Source organism: Athene cunicularia (assembly GCF_003259725.1).
Source record: "Athene cunicularia isolate RWA chromosome 11 unlocalized genomic scaffold, athCun1 chr11_part1, whole genome shotgun sequence".
Lineage (NCBI taxonomy): Eukaryota > Metazoa > Chordata > Aves > Strigiformes > Strigidae > Athene > Athene cunicularia.
Genome location: NW_020799113.1, coordinates 19,340,397 through 19,355,120, shown reverse-complemented (window position 1 = coordinate 19,355,120; position 14,724 = coordinate 19,340,397). Strand labels below are relative to the sequence as shown.

The 14,724-nt window shown below is 56.7% G+C and overlaps 3 protein-coding genes across 3 annotated transcripts; 1 reads left to right on the top strand and 2 right to left on the bottom strand.

The window, feature by feature from the left end:
- Positions 1-4,695: 4,695 nt before the first annotated feature.
- Positions 4,696-7,220, bottom strand: LOC113484359 (C-factor-like). Its single transcript, XM_026856700.1, has 6 exons — positions 7,063-7,220; positions 6,563-6,614; positions 6,182-6,369; positions 5,698-5,856; positions 5,228-5,347; positions 4,696-4,939 (listed from the first exon to the last, which is right to left on the bottom strand). The coding sequence occupies exons 1-6, from the start codon at positions 7,207-7,209 to the stop codon at positions 4,826-4,828; spliced, it is 780 nt and encodes a 259-aa protein (XP_026712501.1). The 5' UTR covers positions 7,210-7,220; the 3' UTR covers positions 4,696-4,825.
- Positions 7,221-8,289: 1,069 nt separating this feature from the next.
- On the top strand, positions 8,290-9,670 carry LOC113484566 (C-factor-like). The gene is given in 3 exon segments (XM_026856987.1): positions 8,290-8,664; positions 8,960-9,070; positions 9,424-9,670. Coding segments are annotated over 3 exon segments (600 nt in total). The 3' UTR covers positions 9,538-9,670.
- A 400-nt stretch (positions 9,671-10,070) lies between these two features.
- LOC113484520 (C-factor-like) lies at positions 10,071-12,649 on the bottom strand. The gene is made up of 6 exons (XM_026856937.1): positions 12,439-12,649; positions 11,939-11,990; positions 11,558-11,745; positions 11,125-11,283; positions 10,655-10,774; positions 10,071-10,352 (listed from the first exon to the last, which is right to left on the bottom strand). The coding sequence occupies exons 1-6, from the start codon at positions 12,583-12,585 to the stop codon at positions 10,239-10,241; spliced, it is 780 nt and encodes a 259-aa protein (XP_026712738.1). The 5' UTR covers positions 12,586-12,649; the 3' UTR covers positions 10,071-10,238.
- Positions 12,650-14,724: the final 2,075 nt, after the last annotated feature.

The window sequence follows — 14,724 nt, the reverse complement described above, 5'->3', positions numbered from 1 at the left end:
GTCTGCTCCACACTCAGGAACCCCTATGAGATGAACTGCCCTGGGCAGGGGCCTGCAGCTGTAGCAGAGGAACCAGGAGAATCACCCACAGCCCTGCAGGTTGTGGAGGATATCAGTTCCCCACTGGCCCCACGCTCTCATGCTGACATCACTCACAATGAGGTAAATGGGGATTTGTTAGAGCAGGAACCGTGAGGTGAAACCCTCCAGCAGGGCAGAGCACATCACTGAACCAGGAAGATGGCTTGGTTGGGGGAGTTGGAGGCTCTGAGGGCACCAAGGGCCCTCGATGATGCTGTCCAGCATCCTCTGGGACCTCCAGACCCCATTTCAGCCCCTGCCAGAGCTGATCCAGACCCTGACCTGCAGACTGGTTTCCTGGTTCTAAAAATGGGAAGTGTGGTTTGAGGTCTGACACCAAGAATTTGCTTGTGCTTGCCATCCTTTTCTGCCACCAAAAATCTCTCCTGAATCCTTGGCAGAAAGCTGAAAATACCCAAGAGGCTGAGCTGATTTGAGTATGGGATGAAGCTTGTTCTCCACCTTGTGCTCACAAGTAGCTCAGTGCCTGAAATGCTGGGGTTTCAACCCCAAGCCCCAAATTAAGGTTGACATGTGGGTGATTCCCACAGCCCTTCCCAGAGGGGGGATGAGTTTGCCTTTAGGCTTCCCTCCAGGGTGGTGCCAGCCTGGCAGACAGAGCCATTGGGTAAAGGAGCCCCAGGTGTCTGCAGTAAGTAACCCAAGGTCAGGTGTCCCACTGAGGGATAAAAGCTGGGACCCCTTGCAGGCAGGGGCAGTGTCTGTGTGTGAGGTGGATGCCCTGTGCAGAGTTCCCTGTTGGGGAAGGACCTCCTGCCTCCCTGGGACTGGGCTCCAGTCAGGTCTGGCTGTTGTAAGCATGGGCTGTGTAGGGATTAATTATGTGGCTTCCTTGATTTTATGTATTTGGCTTGACTCTGTTGTCTCCCATCCCCTCTACAAGAGACTGTATTTCACTGCTTATCCCACCCATTATTGGTCATGCGGTGGTGTTGTTGGGGTCAGTGGGATTGATGTCGATTAGGTATAATCTGACTGACTTGTTTGTATCCCAGCGCTCACCCATGTACTGACCCTTTTGTATCAAATCAAATTTGGTTGTTGGTTCATCTTTATGCTGACTGTGTCCTTTATGCTAGGCCTGGTAATTAGCAAAACAGTGCCAGCCTCTGCAGCAGGCAGCAGTTCTGCTAGACAATTAGGTATATTTGGCTACTTGGTTTTGTGTCAACAGTGAGGGACAAAAAATTTGAGTTGTAGCACTTGCATGAGCTGTAACACCCACAAGTGGTCCCTGTCTTGAGGGAACAAAGGAAACAACAGTGTCTTTTGCAATAACCAAAGCCTGGAGGAAGCATTACCCTCTTTCCTGTGAACTTCACTGTGGTAGCCACACACTAAAGGCTGTTTTGGGGGAAGTGCAGGAGAAGGAGGAAGTGTCTGAGGGAGAAAAGCAATGCTGGCAATTAGGTCTCTCTCACTCTTTCTTTGCCAGAAAAAAAACCCGTGACTACCAGATTTGGAGTTAAATCAGCATCTTCCAGTTGACTGAAACTAAGGTAAAAACCAGTAAACACAAACACTCCCCTGTCTTGCTGGGGGAGGATATTCTGAATTTATTTTTTCTTTGAAAAGCAGCATCATTTAGGCTGAGATGAGAGAAGGTTCATAGACATCAAAAAGGAAGGAGAAAAATTTCCTTAGCTCATGGAGTAACTCTTCACACAAACATCAGTTACTGTGACAAATGCGAACAATCCACTGGGGACAATACTAACACTGCATACTCATTCAAGCATTCCAAGAGCATGGGGTCGCACTCATTCATTTCTCCATGAAGCTTACCTGCCAGGTGACCTCTTTCCTTTGCCTTTCCACCCCTTTCTTTGGGCCAGGGAGTGTGGACAGAGACTGAGACCACCTTTCTTGAGAAAGGAGGTGTTCAGTAGGAGGGTTCTTTGGGGCTGTACAAGTGCAATACTCTTCAGAAAGCATCTTTGGGGCTATTGAAGAAGAATGTCAGGCAAATCAGCTCCTGCATCTGATAAAACAATCCAATTCCCTTGATATCATCATCTCAAAGAGGTCTCACTTTCTAGGAGGTCTTTGGCATAGCTCAGTAGCCTTTTAAAAATCATCTCCAGGCTATCTCCCCCACACACATTCAAGTGCACAGGATCTATGGGAGAGGTAGATTGCCCTACCCTTGGCAAATCAAGGCAGAGCCTCCTAAAATGAAGGAGCAGCTTGCAATATATACCAGGTACAGAGCCCTGGGGGAAAGTGTGTTACCATGAGTTCTGCTTCCATGGGTGACTTGAGCTTTGTTGTGTACAGCGAGGCACAAGAGATGCTGCCTTCCCTTCCAGGGCACCATGCTTGTCCTTGTCTTCAACCACGTACTGCTGAGGACTAAAGGAACACCTACACACAACACCTGCTTGTCCCCCCAACTCTCACAAGTCAGATGCAGTCATGGAGAGACTTGAGAAGGTCTCTCAAGGCTGATGCTTTCCAAAGCAGAATAAGAAACATCCTTGAGAGCTCTGATAGGAAACTAACTGGCACAGTCAAGACCTCCATAGATCAGAAACACATGAGAGGTCCTGTCAGTCTGCTCCAGGGCTTCCCAATCCTAACTCTGTTTACTCTCTCCCTGAAGACCATCTCTCACCCCCTCTTCCTGTTCATGGACATGAAGAACAGACTACTCTTTATGCAACTGGCCAAGGCTGGTTTGAATTCTAACACTGCCTTGCAGCTCACTTGCAGACCCTCTCAAACTCATGTCAGGGCGTCTGTAATGCATAACCATCGTTCCCATGGCCATTAAGGACAATACTGAGCAGCCCCAGGCTCGGGTCAGAGCTCTGAGGAACTCCACTCAAGCACAGGAGAGGAAATCACTCCTCCTGTCCCCTAGAGACTTGGGAAGCAGGCATTTACAGACACTTGGGGCCCTCAAGTCTCACCAAAGTCACAGCTATGTCACAAACATAGGACTTGTATGAATCTGGTACCTACTCAGGGACACTTTTCCTGTATAATTCTTGTGCACGAAATTCTGGGGTCTTTCCATTTTGAAATTGCACCCCGAAGAAGTGAATCAGGGAAAACCTTATGGAAAATGTTGCCTCAGTTCCTCAACCAATGAGGAGCCAACATACTGTGGCAACATGAAGATGCCACCAGGACCCATGTCAAAATCAGGACTTTCTCTCTCTGATACCACCAGATGTCTTCTCCCTGGGGTCTGAAACAGAGAGATGTGAGAGCTGGGAAGTGGGCAGCAAGGCAGGGGTGGAGGAAGGTCCTCAGGAAGAGGATCCAGGAGTCCTGGTTGCCAAACCGATCCCTGAGCTAGGAAGGGATGATCAGACAGGGCTCTTGCTGCACCCATCAGCTCTGTTGAGTCCTCCTGCAAAAGCTCCAGTGTTTCCACAGCTACTTTCATAGTTAATCTTGTCTACAACATTCAGAAAATAACTTCTGTGAGCCTCACCACCAGAGGTGAGTTTCTTGAGCACTGGAAACACATTTGGCCATAGATTTTCCATCTTTGTCCCCCCCACCTCCCTGTGTTTACTCCTGTAGTAGGAGAGTAAGAAGGAAAAGTCTTCTCCATGATCTCCACCTCCTTCTTTGATTTCACCAAAGGCCCTCCAGCTCCATCCTGACATGGAATGTGACCCCAGATCATGTCACTGAGGGGCTACAAGACCTCCCTGACCCCTCCTTAACCCCCTCAAATGCTGCCAAGTTTTGCCCTACAAGAGGGAGACGAGGTGTGGTGGGTGTTGTGGAGTGTTACCCCCACCTCACTGTCCATTCCTCAAGGGAAATGGGGGGTCATTGAGACCCCTGGGGGGGGGTCCCCAGTCAGGGGCTCCCCCTGTGCACTCCAGATGCACTGGTCAGCTCATTGGTCCTGACTGGAGAGGCTGTGCCAGCGTTGCTGGCATGGGGTCTACGCACACAGACATGTTCCAGTTCCTGGGATATGGACAAGGCTCAGAGATGGATGCAGCTTCTTCAGTCCTGGGATTCTGCGGGGGCTCAGTGACCCCTTTATGGGGTTTCTCTTTCTGTGAGAGAGCAGCAGGAGTACGTGGAGCTCTGCCTGGGGATGGCTGATGAGCCAACTGGGAGCTTATGGGTGAGGATTAAGGGGAAGACTGGGATGGGTGCCAATGTAATGGGTGTCTGCTGTAGGCTGCCTGATTAGGAGGAACAAGTGCATGGGGCCTTCTACAGACAGCCAGAAGTAGCCTCATGTTTGCAGGTCCTGGTCTTCATGGGGTATTTTAACGACCCTGATATCTGCTGGAGGAACAATGCAGCAGGGCAAAAGCAACCCAGGAGGTTCCCAAAGGGCACTGGTGATAAATTCCTGGCATACTTGATAGAAGAGCCAACGAGGAGCAGCCCTCTGTTTGCCCTTGTACTCACAAAGAAGGGTTCACTGGGAGGGATGACTGATGCAGCAGAAGGTTGTGGTGCCATTCAGAGGGAGAGCTGTGGGATGAGCTCCTCTGTGCTCAGGGAAAAAGCCCTACCAGGATGATGACCAGGCCCCCAGACAGAGGAGATCAGACATTCTTAGTACAAGTATATTGAGAAATAACTCTGAGAAGTTGTCTCAAAGAATAGTGAATACTCTCACAATAATAGTTAAAAGGAGTTCAAGAGGAAGGCTCAAACAGTGCTATTTATTGTTTACAGACACAAATTTATTAAGACACAGGGACAATTTGGTGCATCAGAAAAGGGACCTGCTGATATCTTACCAGGGCACAACTTTCCCCTTCCAGTCCAAGAAGGTCCCAGTCTCCTTCTCAGAGAGGGAGGAGAGCACCTTCAGCATCCCTCCCACGCTCTCCTCCACTGTCACAGGGGGCTGCGTGGCAGAAGGAGAAACACAGACATGAGACAAAGGCCTGGATAAGGTTTGCCCTGGAGCAGGTCATTGCTCAGGGCTTGAGGTCTCTGGAGTGAGTGAGAAGAGGACAGCACAGGGCAAGAAGAGTTCCCCATTTCTCATCTCCTTCCTTCATATGCCTCCAGGTCAGAGTATCTGCCAAAGAGCTCCCCTAGAGCTCGGTACATCTGGGACTGTTCAATCAAAGCAAGCTCTGCATTCCCAAATAGAAAGGTTCTTCCAGACCTTGGCCCAAGGCTCTCCTACCTTTTGTGATGCTGTGCCCCCCATGTTGGTTTGCACCCAGCCAGGGTGGAGAGCAACGCAGAGGACGCCATGCTGCCGGTAGCCCAGGGACTGGCACTTGGTCAGCATGTTCAGAGCAGCCTGTGAGGAGACAGGGCAGGGACGGCGGTGGGAGGGGAAGGGTGGCTGCAAGGGGACATGTGCAGACCCCACGGATGGGGCAGGGCAGGGCAGGTGGTGGCAGCTCCCGGGGGCACAGTTTGGTCCTGCACTATCCTCATGGATATGCCCAGCCCAGCCAAGGGCCTGTCCCAGCATGTCCCTCTGAGGCACAACTCAGGCATGGGAATGTGCCTTGAGAGGGACCCAGTGACTGTCAGGAGCTCAGTCACAGTGCAGAGAGGTGAAGGGGCTGAGGGGAGGTTGGAAGTCATGGAGATCATTTGCAGAGGAATGTGTCTGTGCTCATGCCCACTGCAGTGTGGCAATACCTTACTGCAGCGGTACGAGACAGCTTGTCCATAATTCCATAAATAAGGATCCTCAATGGAGCCCGCAGAGCTGGACATGTTGATGATGGCTGCCTTGCTGCAGCTCAGTGCTGAGCCTGGGCTCCCCTGAGCAGCTTTCTTCAGCAAGGGCAGGAATGCCTGTGGGGAGAAGAGAGGACATAGGGCCATGCACAGAGATGGCACACGGGGGAGGACCAGCTCTTCCAGCAGGCAACATTGGCATCAGCACTGTACCATCCTCCCTCCCCTTCCCAATCACCCAGCCCACCAGGCTCCAGCTCCTGAGCTCCAGCCCATGCCTGCACGACCATGTTGACGGAGGGTCCATCAGCACAGGAGTGGAGCCAGGACCCTCTCCCAGTGGCCGGTTGTGTCCCCTGGAACAGCCCAGCTCAGGGAGGCAGGGCCATGGGAAGGGATGTTCCCTGGAGCTGCACTGCAGTGCTGGGGGCGAGGGACTCACCTGGCCCAGCAGCAGGGGCCCAACCGTGTTGGTGGTGTACACCTGGGTCATGTCCTCCAGTGTCTCATTATCAAGTGAGTTTGGCTTTGCAATCCCAGCGTTGTTGATGAGGAGGGTCAGTCCTGAGCCCCCCAGGTGCTCCCCAACTCTGTCTGCAGCTGCCTTGATGCTGGCGGTATCCGTGACTTCTGCAGAGCCAACACAAGGCAGGTCAGTGTTCCCATATTATCTTGGGGGTCCCCTTTTCTGCCCATACATGTGCCCTCATGGCTCGAGGCAGGCAGGAGGGATGGCAGTGCCTGGTGTCACCACGGCTCCATCCCCAGGGTGGGCGCTTGCCAGAGGAACTGGGGCGAGGGACCCTCACCTCGGGGCACCTACCGAGTGGAATGATGACCAGGTTGGGGTGCTTGGAGGCCAAATTCTGTAGCTCCTGCAAAAGAGGGGACCAGGTGGGCATGGCGAGGCAGGAGGGGCTGCACAGAAGCTCAGCCTTTCCCAGGTAAAGCCCGTGTTGCTCCGGCTCCGTCCCTGCACCGCCTCACACCCAGCACCCTGCTTCGGCTGCCCTGCTCCCATGGGATGCCTCCCAACAAACACACCATGCCCACTGCTTCATGCCCCAGCCTGCTGGGCCAGACAGAAGCCCTTGAGGAGATGGCAAGCAGTAAGTTTCCGCTTTTGGCCCTGAGGAGCCCTGTGACCTCCGCACATCCCACACATGGCTGGTCCCGCAGCTGTCCCAGCCCGGCTGCCCTGTGCCGTGGGTGCCCGGCTGCAGCTCAAGCCCTTTGCAAACCCCCGCCCGGCTCCAACTTCTGCCCTGGCACCGAGTGCTCCCGTCCCCCAGTATGACCCACTGCGTCCCAGCCCAGACCCACCTGCGCTCGCTGTCCCTTGGGGTCCCGACAAGCCGCAAAGACCCACTTGGGTGGATTTGGCATCCCCAGGAAATGCCGGACAAGCCCCAGGCCGATTCCCCGGTTGGCCCCAGTCACCAGAACGGAGTGGATGCGAAGCTCTCCCATGTTGCTTCTCCTCTCTCTGCTCCAGTTGCACTGTTTGCTCAGCTCCCTAATGCTTCTTCATAGCATGTTCCACGGCCACCCCACCCACTCAGAGCTTGCACAAATACTTGGTTCCAGGTACACCTTCTCCCGCTCTTTGACCTCTAGGACATAGATCCTGGCTGTCAACCAACTTTCCTTATGAAAGGGCAAAAATCACTTGGCTTTTTCAGGCAAACTGAGATGACCTTAGGAAACCTGGCCCCATAATCTGGGAGCTACTGGCCAGTCTGGCCAGGAGAGGCTGTTGTGGGTGAGGAGGTAGGGAGGAGCATGTGAGATGGATGTGGGATGCTCCACAGCTTGGGTGGGCTTTACAGCTTAACAAGATGGGCTTTCCACATCATATCCACATAACACTGGACACAGGCTGATCTCATTCCTCTTCCCTGGCTCCCCTGAGCCAGGTCATGCCTCAGATATCCATGATGAGACATTCTCTGCCTTGCTCTTGCCTCTCCCAAGCCAATGCCCATTCACTGATTGTCCCATGAAAGACCTGTGGAGTTAAACAAATCCACTGTATTGTACTGGTGGAAGGATGTGGACCTTCATGACCTGCCCATCACCACGCTGCTGGTCATGCACTCCATCCCCTGGGGTTCTCCCTCCATATGCACTAAGCTCAGCAACTGCCCCACCACTTCTGATGTGCTGAGGCTATCGCTGATGTCAGGATCCACTTTCTGCCTTGCCACTTTGCAAACTAACTCATGTTATTGTGCCTCACATTTGTGGCTTTTCTCATGCTTGTTTGGGGAAGGATAAAAGTTTAGGGTTTAACGCAAAAGCTCGAATGAGCCTCAGGTGTGTCTGAAGGCTGCGTAGTCTCATCTGAGGGGCCGAGGCCTTAAACTCCTCATCAGCACAACAAGTGTCAATCCATGTGGCACGCTACCACCTGTGAATTCAGTACATGCAGTGTCACCTCAGCTGGGTGGCCTCTTGCTCTCTCAAACAAGACAGACTGATGGGAACAAGGCCACGACGGCGGGTCTCTTCTGCACACCCAGAGAGGACGGGAGGCAGCCCAGCCCCAGCATGGCCCAGGCTTCGCTGGCTGTACCGGCACACTCCTTCCCTGGGGCAGGGAAAGGCTGGAGCCTGGCCCCTCCATGGGGCATCCTCCCAATCCCCTGTCCTTCTGCTGGGGGTGTCTGTCCAGCTGCTCGTCCACGGCCTGTGACAGAGGCCTCCAGGGCCCCTCAAGCTCGGGGCTTGTCACGCATTGACAAAGCCCGGGTGTCTTTGTGCCAGGAGTTTTTGCCGCTGCTGGAGAAGGCAGCGAAGGGCACGGGGCAGGAGGGGCTGAGCTGCAGCAGGGCCGCGGTCATCAACGTCTCCACCAAACTGGGCTCCATCGGGCTGTGCCTCGGCGTGCTGGAGGCCCCCATGTACCCGTACCGTGCCAGCAAGGTGAGGTGCCAGGGGAGGTGCTGGGATGCTCTGCTGTGCGCTGTGCCCATGGAGGGGAGCCCAAGGGGCACCCCCTGCCCCCGGCCACCCACCCCCTGCCTGGCTCTCCCAAGCATAAGCACGGACACTGAGACAGCAGCACCCAGGACTGAGCCTTTCAGGTGGGCTGTGCCAATGCTTTAGCCCAGGGCAAAGCCCCATTGCCCACCTCCACAGCCATTTTCTGGCTGGGAGATGTCCCCCCTCCTGCCCACCCGTGCCCTGAGTCATGCTGGCATGGCGGTGCCTCTTCCAGGCCGCCCAGAACATGGTGACGAGGTGCATGGCTACAGAGCTCCAAGACAAGGGGATCTTGTGCACGGCCATCCATCCTGGCTGAGTGAAGACAGACATGGGGACGCAGAAGGTACTGGGCTGTGCAGGGGAGGGTCGGCAGGACCCCCGCTGTACCCCCAGCTCTCGGGGAGGGCAGGGGCACTTGGGGCAGGGGATGCTGTATGATGCTGTGGGCTGCCAGGACCATCTGCTGGGGTGGAGCAGGCAGGGAGCAGGCAGCAAGCTGCCAAGTGTGGGGATCGCCAGCCCTGTCCCCCCACCCAGCACAGAGAGCAGGAGGCTGGCAGTAAGGAAGAAATACCCCCAGGAGCACCATGGCTGCTGCTCCCCAGGCTGTGCAGCCTCTGCTCTGCCCAAGCCCGGCAGCTTTCCATGCAGGTCGCAGCCCGCGGCAGTGATGCTGCGCCTTCTCCTTCTCTGCAGGCGCCGCTGACAGTGGAGCGCAGCGTGCGGGGTATCCTGGCTGTGCTGGCCAGCCTCTCGCAGGACACCTCCGGAGCCTTCCTTGACTGGGAAGGGAATAGCCTGCCCTGGTGACGGACAGACGGACGGCGCCTCTTCCCCTGCTGCAGTCTCCCGCTCGTCGGCTCAGCCCTCTGCGTGGTCACCCTGCTCGCCCCCAGCCCGCCCCGGGCTGCCAGGGAGAGAGGAAGGCCACGGGAAGCAGCTTCTGCCCCCTTCCCCACCCCACGCACGGCCCTGCAGCCCCCCTGTACCCCCCCCTCTGTAAACACCGGGAGCTGATGCTTCTCTGCTCTGTCTCCACACTCCCAGCCTCAAACCTCCCGGCGAAGCCCGGCGCACGCTCCCTGTGCCCTGTGTCCGTCTGTCCTGCCTGCGACCAGACATCCCCCAACTGAGGGCAGAGGGCAGCTGGTCCCTGCGACTCCCAGCCCCTCGGGCACCCCAGGCTGAGCACAAGCTTGGCAGGGGGCTTTCAGATCTCTCTGGTGCCAGGAGAGGGGCTCTGCCCCGGCACATCTCCAGAGGGCGGTCACGGTGCCACAGCACCCGAAGGCTGTCACTCGTGGGGACCCCAGCGACAGCCATGGGTTGGGTGGGTGGCTGCGGGCTCTGCTGCAGCCCGGGATGGGGAGTGGGGACGCCGGGAAGGGGTCACCCCTGCAAGCTGGCAGTGCGCAGCAGAGCCAGTGGCTCTCAGGCAGGAGTTTATTGAGGACGTGGGGCAGGTGGGAGCAGCGGCACAGGACCCGCTGCCAGGAGGCCGGGTCGGTGTCTCACCAGGGCACGACCTTCCCTTCCCAGTCCAGGAAGGTGCCAGTGTCCTTCTCAGAGAGGGAGGAGAGCACCTTCAGCATCCCTCCCACGCTGGCGTCCACCGTCACGGGGGGCTGCGGGCAGAGGGGGAGAGGCAGCTTGAACCCAAGGTCTGGCTAAGGGCTGCCCTGGAGCAGCCAGGACCAGGGGAAGGAGCTGCTCGAGGGCAAGGGGAAAGCCACCAGCTCCGGGCAGAGGGGCCGAGCAGGGAGCTGAGGGGACGGGGGCACCAGGCACCCAGGGCCAGGGCAGGGGGAGCTGCCCAGGCAGGGATGGGGCAGGCAGGGAGGTCGTGGTCAGGGCTCAGGGCAGCAGCTCCCTCCCGTGGAAGATCAGCACAGGGGCTCTGAGGGACCCACCATGATGAAACTCCTACCGTGTGTCCGGCGGAGGCTCCCATGTCGGTTTGCACCCAGCCAGGGTGGAGAGCAACGCAGAGGACGCCGTGCTGCCGGTAGCCCAGGGACTGGCACTTGGTCAGCATGTTCAGAGCAGCCTGTGAGGAGACAGGGCAGGGACGGCGGTGGGAGGGGAAGGGTGGCTGCAAGGGGACATGTGCAGACCCCACGGATGGGGCAGGACAGGGCAGGTGGTGGCAGCTCCCGGGGGCACAGTTTGGTCCTGCACTATCCTCATGGATATGCCCAGCCCAGCCAAGGGCCTGTCCCAGCATGTCCCTCTGAGGCACAACTCAGGCATGGGAATGTGCCTTGAGAGGGACCCAGTGACTGTCAGGAGCTCAGTCACAGTGCAGAGAGGTGAAGGGGCTGAGGGGAGGTTGGAAGTCATGGAGATCATTTGCAGAGGAATGTGTCTGTGCTCATGCCCACTGCAGTGTGGCAATACCTTACTGCAGCGGTACGAGACAGCTTGTCCATAATTCCATAAATAAGGATCCTCAATGGAGCCCGCAGAGCTGGACATGTTGATGATGGCTGCCTTGCTGCAGCTCAGTGCTGAGCCTGGGCTCCCCTGAGCAGCTTTCTTCAGCAAGGGCAGGAATGCCTGTGGGGAGAAGAGAGGACATAGGGCCATGCACAGAGATGGCACACGGGGGAGGACCAGCTCTTCCAGCAGGCAACATTGGCATCAGCACTGTACCATCCTCCCTCCCCTTCCCAATCACCCAGCCCACCAGGCTCCAGCTCCTGAGCTCAGCCTGAAGCTCCATCAGCTCTCACTGCCTGAGAGCTCGTTATGCACCAGAGTGGAGCCAGGACGCCCTCACACCAGCCCTTCATGCCTCCCTGGAACAGCCAAGCTCAGGTGAGGGACTCACCTGGCCCAGCAGCAGGGGCCCAACCGTGTTGGTGGTGTACACCTCGGTCATGTCCTCCAGTGTCTCATTATCAAGTGAGTTTGGCTTTGCAATCCCAGCGTTGTTGATGAGGAGGGTCAGTCCTGAGCCCCCCAGGTGCTCCCCAACTCTGTCTGCAGCTGCCTTGATGCTGGCGGTATCCGTGACTTCTGCAGAGCCAACACAAGGCAGGTCAGTGTTCCCATATTATCTTGGGGGTCCCCTTTTCTGCCCATACATGTGCCCTCATGGCTCGAGGCAGGCAGGAGGGATGGCAGTGCCTGGTGTCACCACGGCTCCATCCCCAGGGTGGGCGCTTGCCAGAGGAACTGGGGCGAGGGACCCTCACCTCGGGGCACCTACCGAGTGGAATGATGACCAGGTTGGGGTGCTTGGAGGCCAAATTCTGTAGCTCCTGCAAAAGAGGGGACCAGGTGGGCATGGCGAGGCAGGAGAGGCTGCACAGAAGCTCAGCCTTTCCCAGGTAAAGCCCGTGTTGCTCCGGCTCCGTCCCTGCACCGCCTCACACCCAGCACCCTGCTTCGGCTGCCCTGCTCCCATGGGATGCCTCCCAACAAACACACCATGCCCACTGCTTCATGCCCCAGCCTGCTGGGCCAGACAGAAGCCCTTGAGGAGATGGCAAGCAGTAAGTTTCCACTTTTGGCCCTGAGGAGCCCTGTGACCTCCGCACATCCCACACATGGCTGGTCCCGCAGCTGTCCCAGCCCGGCTGCCCTGTGCCGTGGGTGCCCGGCTGCAGCTCAAGCCCTTTGCAAACCCCCGCCCGGCTCCAACTTCTGCCCTGGCACCGAGTGCTCCCGTCCCCCAGTATGACCCACTGCGTCCCAGCCCAGACCCACCTGCGCTCGCTGTCCCTTGGGGTCCCGACAAGCCGCAAAGACCCACTTGGGTGGATTTGGCATCCCCAGGAAATGCCGGACAAGCCCCAGGCCGATTCCCCGGTTGGCCCCAGTCACCAGAACGGAGTGGATGCGAAGCTCTCCCATGTTGCTTCTCCTCTCTCTGCTCCAGTTGCACTGTTTGCTCAGCTCCCTAATGCTTCCTCATAGCATGTTCCACGGCCACCCCACCCACTCAGAGCTTGCACAAATACTTGGTTCCAGGTACACCTTCTCCCGCTCTTTGACCTCTAGGACATAGATCCTGGCTGTCAACCAACTTTCCTTATGAAAGGGCAAAAATCACTTGGCTTTTTCAGGCAAACTGAGATGACCTTAGGAAACCTGGCCCCATAATCTGGGAGCTACTGGCCAGTCTGGCCAGGAGAGGCTGTTGTGGGTGAGGATGGAGGGAGGAGCACGTAGGAGGGATATGGGATATCCCACAGCTTGGGTGGGCTTTACAGGCTTTCCACATCACACAAGGCATGCCTCAGATGTCCATGAATGGACATTCTCTGCCTTGCTCTTGCCTCTTGCAGGCCAATGCCCATTCACTGATTGTCCCATGAAAGACCCATAGAGTGGGGCAAGTCCAGCATGGTGTACTGGCTGAACGATGTGGACCTGCATGGCCTGCACATCACCATGGTCTTCGTCATGAGCTACATCCCTTGGGTTCAATCCTAAATTGAGCGGTCACTCTGCCCAGAGTCACAGAGGTCTCAGGTGCCTGGGACATTCTCCTGCAAAGAGAAATGCCATGGTCAAATCCCAGAGGCATGGGGCACTGACAGTTCTGTGCTATCACTAGTGAAGCCCAGTGCTGCCCAGTACCTCAAGTGAGGCATTACAGATTTGCAGGGCTGGGACTGGTGTGCTTGCACATCATGTGTTCCTCATCCACCTCAAGTGAAGACATATCCCCAGAAACCTCTCACCAACCCCTTGCTTTCAAGCACTGTGTCCCAGAGCTGCTGCAGAGGCTGCTGGGCAGCAATGACACTGCTGTGTCACCTTCTGCCCCAGGATGTCTTGGCAGCAGCATTAACCAGAGCTTCTTGCTCCCAGCTGCAGGGCCCATTGAGCCCTCATGACCCAGCAGCTGCTGCTTTCCTCCTCCCCACTCCTTTCTGTATTCTGGGGCTCTGCTGGTGGATACCATGAGGCAGGCATGTCCTCACCACAGACCTGGCAAAATCCTGCCCAGGGCACCATCTCCAATCCCAGTCAGGGGGCACACAGCTTGAGACCGTGGTAAGGATGCCCGTTTGATGGCTCAGCTCTGCCATGCTCTCATTCCTACACTTGTTTCTGACTTGGTTCTGCTCTGAGACTGCAGCTCATACTGCTGCTGCACCCACCTTCCCCCCAAACAAAACTACTTTAAAGTACAGATATGCCAAGGTTTGGTCCCGGGGAGCCCTCTGCACCTCAGGCCAGTTGTGTGGTCACAGTGCCACCAAAACAGGCAGTCCTGTCCTGCCTCACTCACCTCCTCACATTGTATTTGGACAGCTGACTCAAGGGCCGATCATGGACCTGACCATGCTCTGGCTGCCTCTAGATGCAATGGAGGGGAGGATGCTGCCACCAGTCCCTCCCAAAGAAGGGATGAACCCTATTATGGTGACAGCATCCACTGTGCCTCTTCTGTGTCTGGCACTGCATGGTCCAGCTGCATGAGGGATGGAGCCTTCCCTCCCATCCTGCCTTCTCCAGGCTGTCCCCCAGGCTGCAGCTCACAGAATCATCTCAGTTGGAAGGGACCTTGAAGCTCCTCCAGTCCAACCATGAACCTCACCCTGACTGTTCCCAACTCCACCAGATCCCTCAGCGCTGGCTCAGCCCGACTCTTCAACCCCTCCAGGGATGGGGACTCCCCCCTGCCCTGGGCAGCCCATTCCAATGCCCAACAGCCCCTTCTGCACAGAAATCCTTCCTCAGAGCCAGTCTGACCCTGCCCTGGGCAGCTTGAGGCCATTCCCTCTTGTCCTGGTGCTGGTTCCTTGGCTCAAGAGACTCATCCCCCCTCTCTGCACCCTCCTGTCAGGGAGCTGTAGAGGGCCAGAAGGTCTCCCCTCAGCCTCCTCTTCTCCAGACTAAACCCCCCCAGTTCCCTGACCCGCTCCCCATCAGACCTGTGCTCCAGACCCTGCCCCAGCTCCGTTGCCCTTCTCTGGACACACTCGAGTCATTCAGTGGCCTTTTTGTAGTGAGGGGCCCAAAACTGAACCCAGTCATTGA

What these genes read in the sequence shown, in the direction of transcription:
- LOC113484359 (XM_026856700.1), bottom strand. Translation starts at nt 7,209, where the DNA reads ATGGGAGAGCTTCGCATCCACTCCGTTCTGGTGACTGGGGCCAACCGG. An exon ending in CCAAGGGACAGCGAGCGCAG is followed by an intron (nt 6,615 to 7,062) that starts GTGGGTCTGGGC and finishes CCTCTTTTGCAG; the next exon opens with GAGCTACAGAATTTGGCCTC. An exon ending in CCTGGTCATCATTCCACTCG is followed by an intron (nt 6,370 to 6,562) that starts GTAGGTGCCCCG and finishes TTGGCTCTGCAG; the next exon opens with AAGTCACGGATACCGCCAGC.
- LOC113484520 (XM_026856937.1), bottom strand. Translation starts at nt 12,585, where the DNA reads ATGGGAGAGCTTCGCATCCACTCCGTTCTGGTGACTGGGGCCAACCGG. An exon ending in CCAAGGGACAGCGAGCGCAG is followed by an intron (nt 11,991 to 12,438) that starts GTGGGTCTGGGC and finishes CCTCTTTTGCAG; the next exon opens with GAGCTACAGAATTTGGCCTC. An exon ending in TCTCGTACCGCTGCAGTAAG is followed by an intron (nt 10,775 to 11,124) that starts GTATTGCCACAC and finishes GTCTCCTCACAG; the next exon opens with GCTGCTCTGAACATGCTGAC.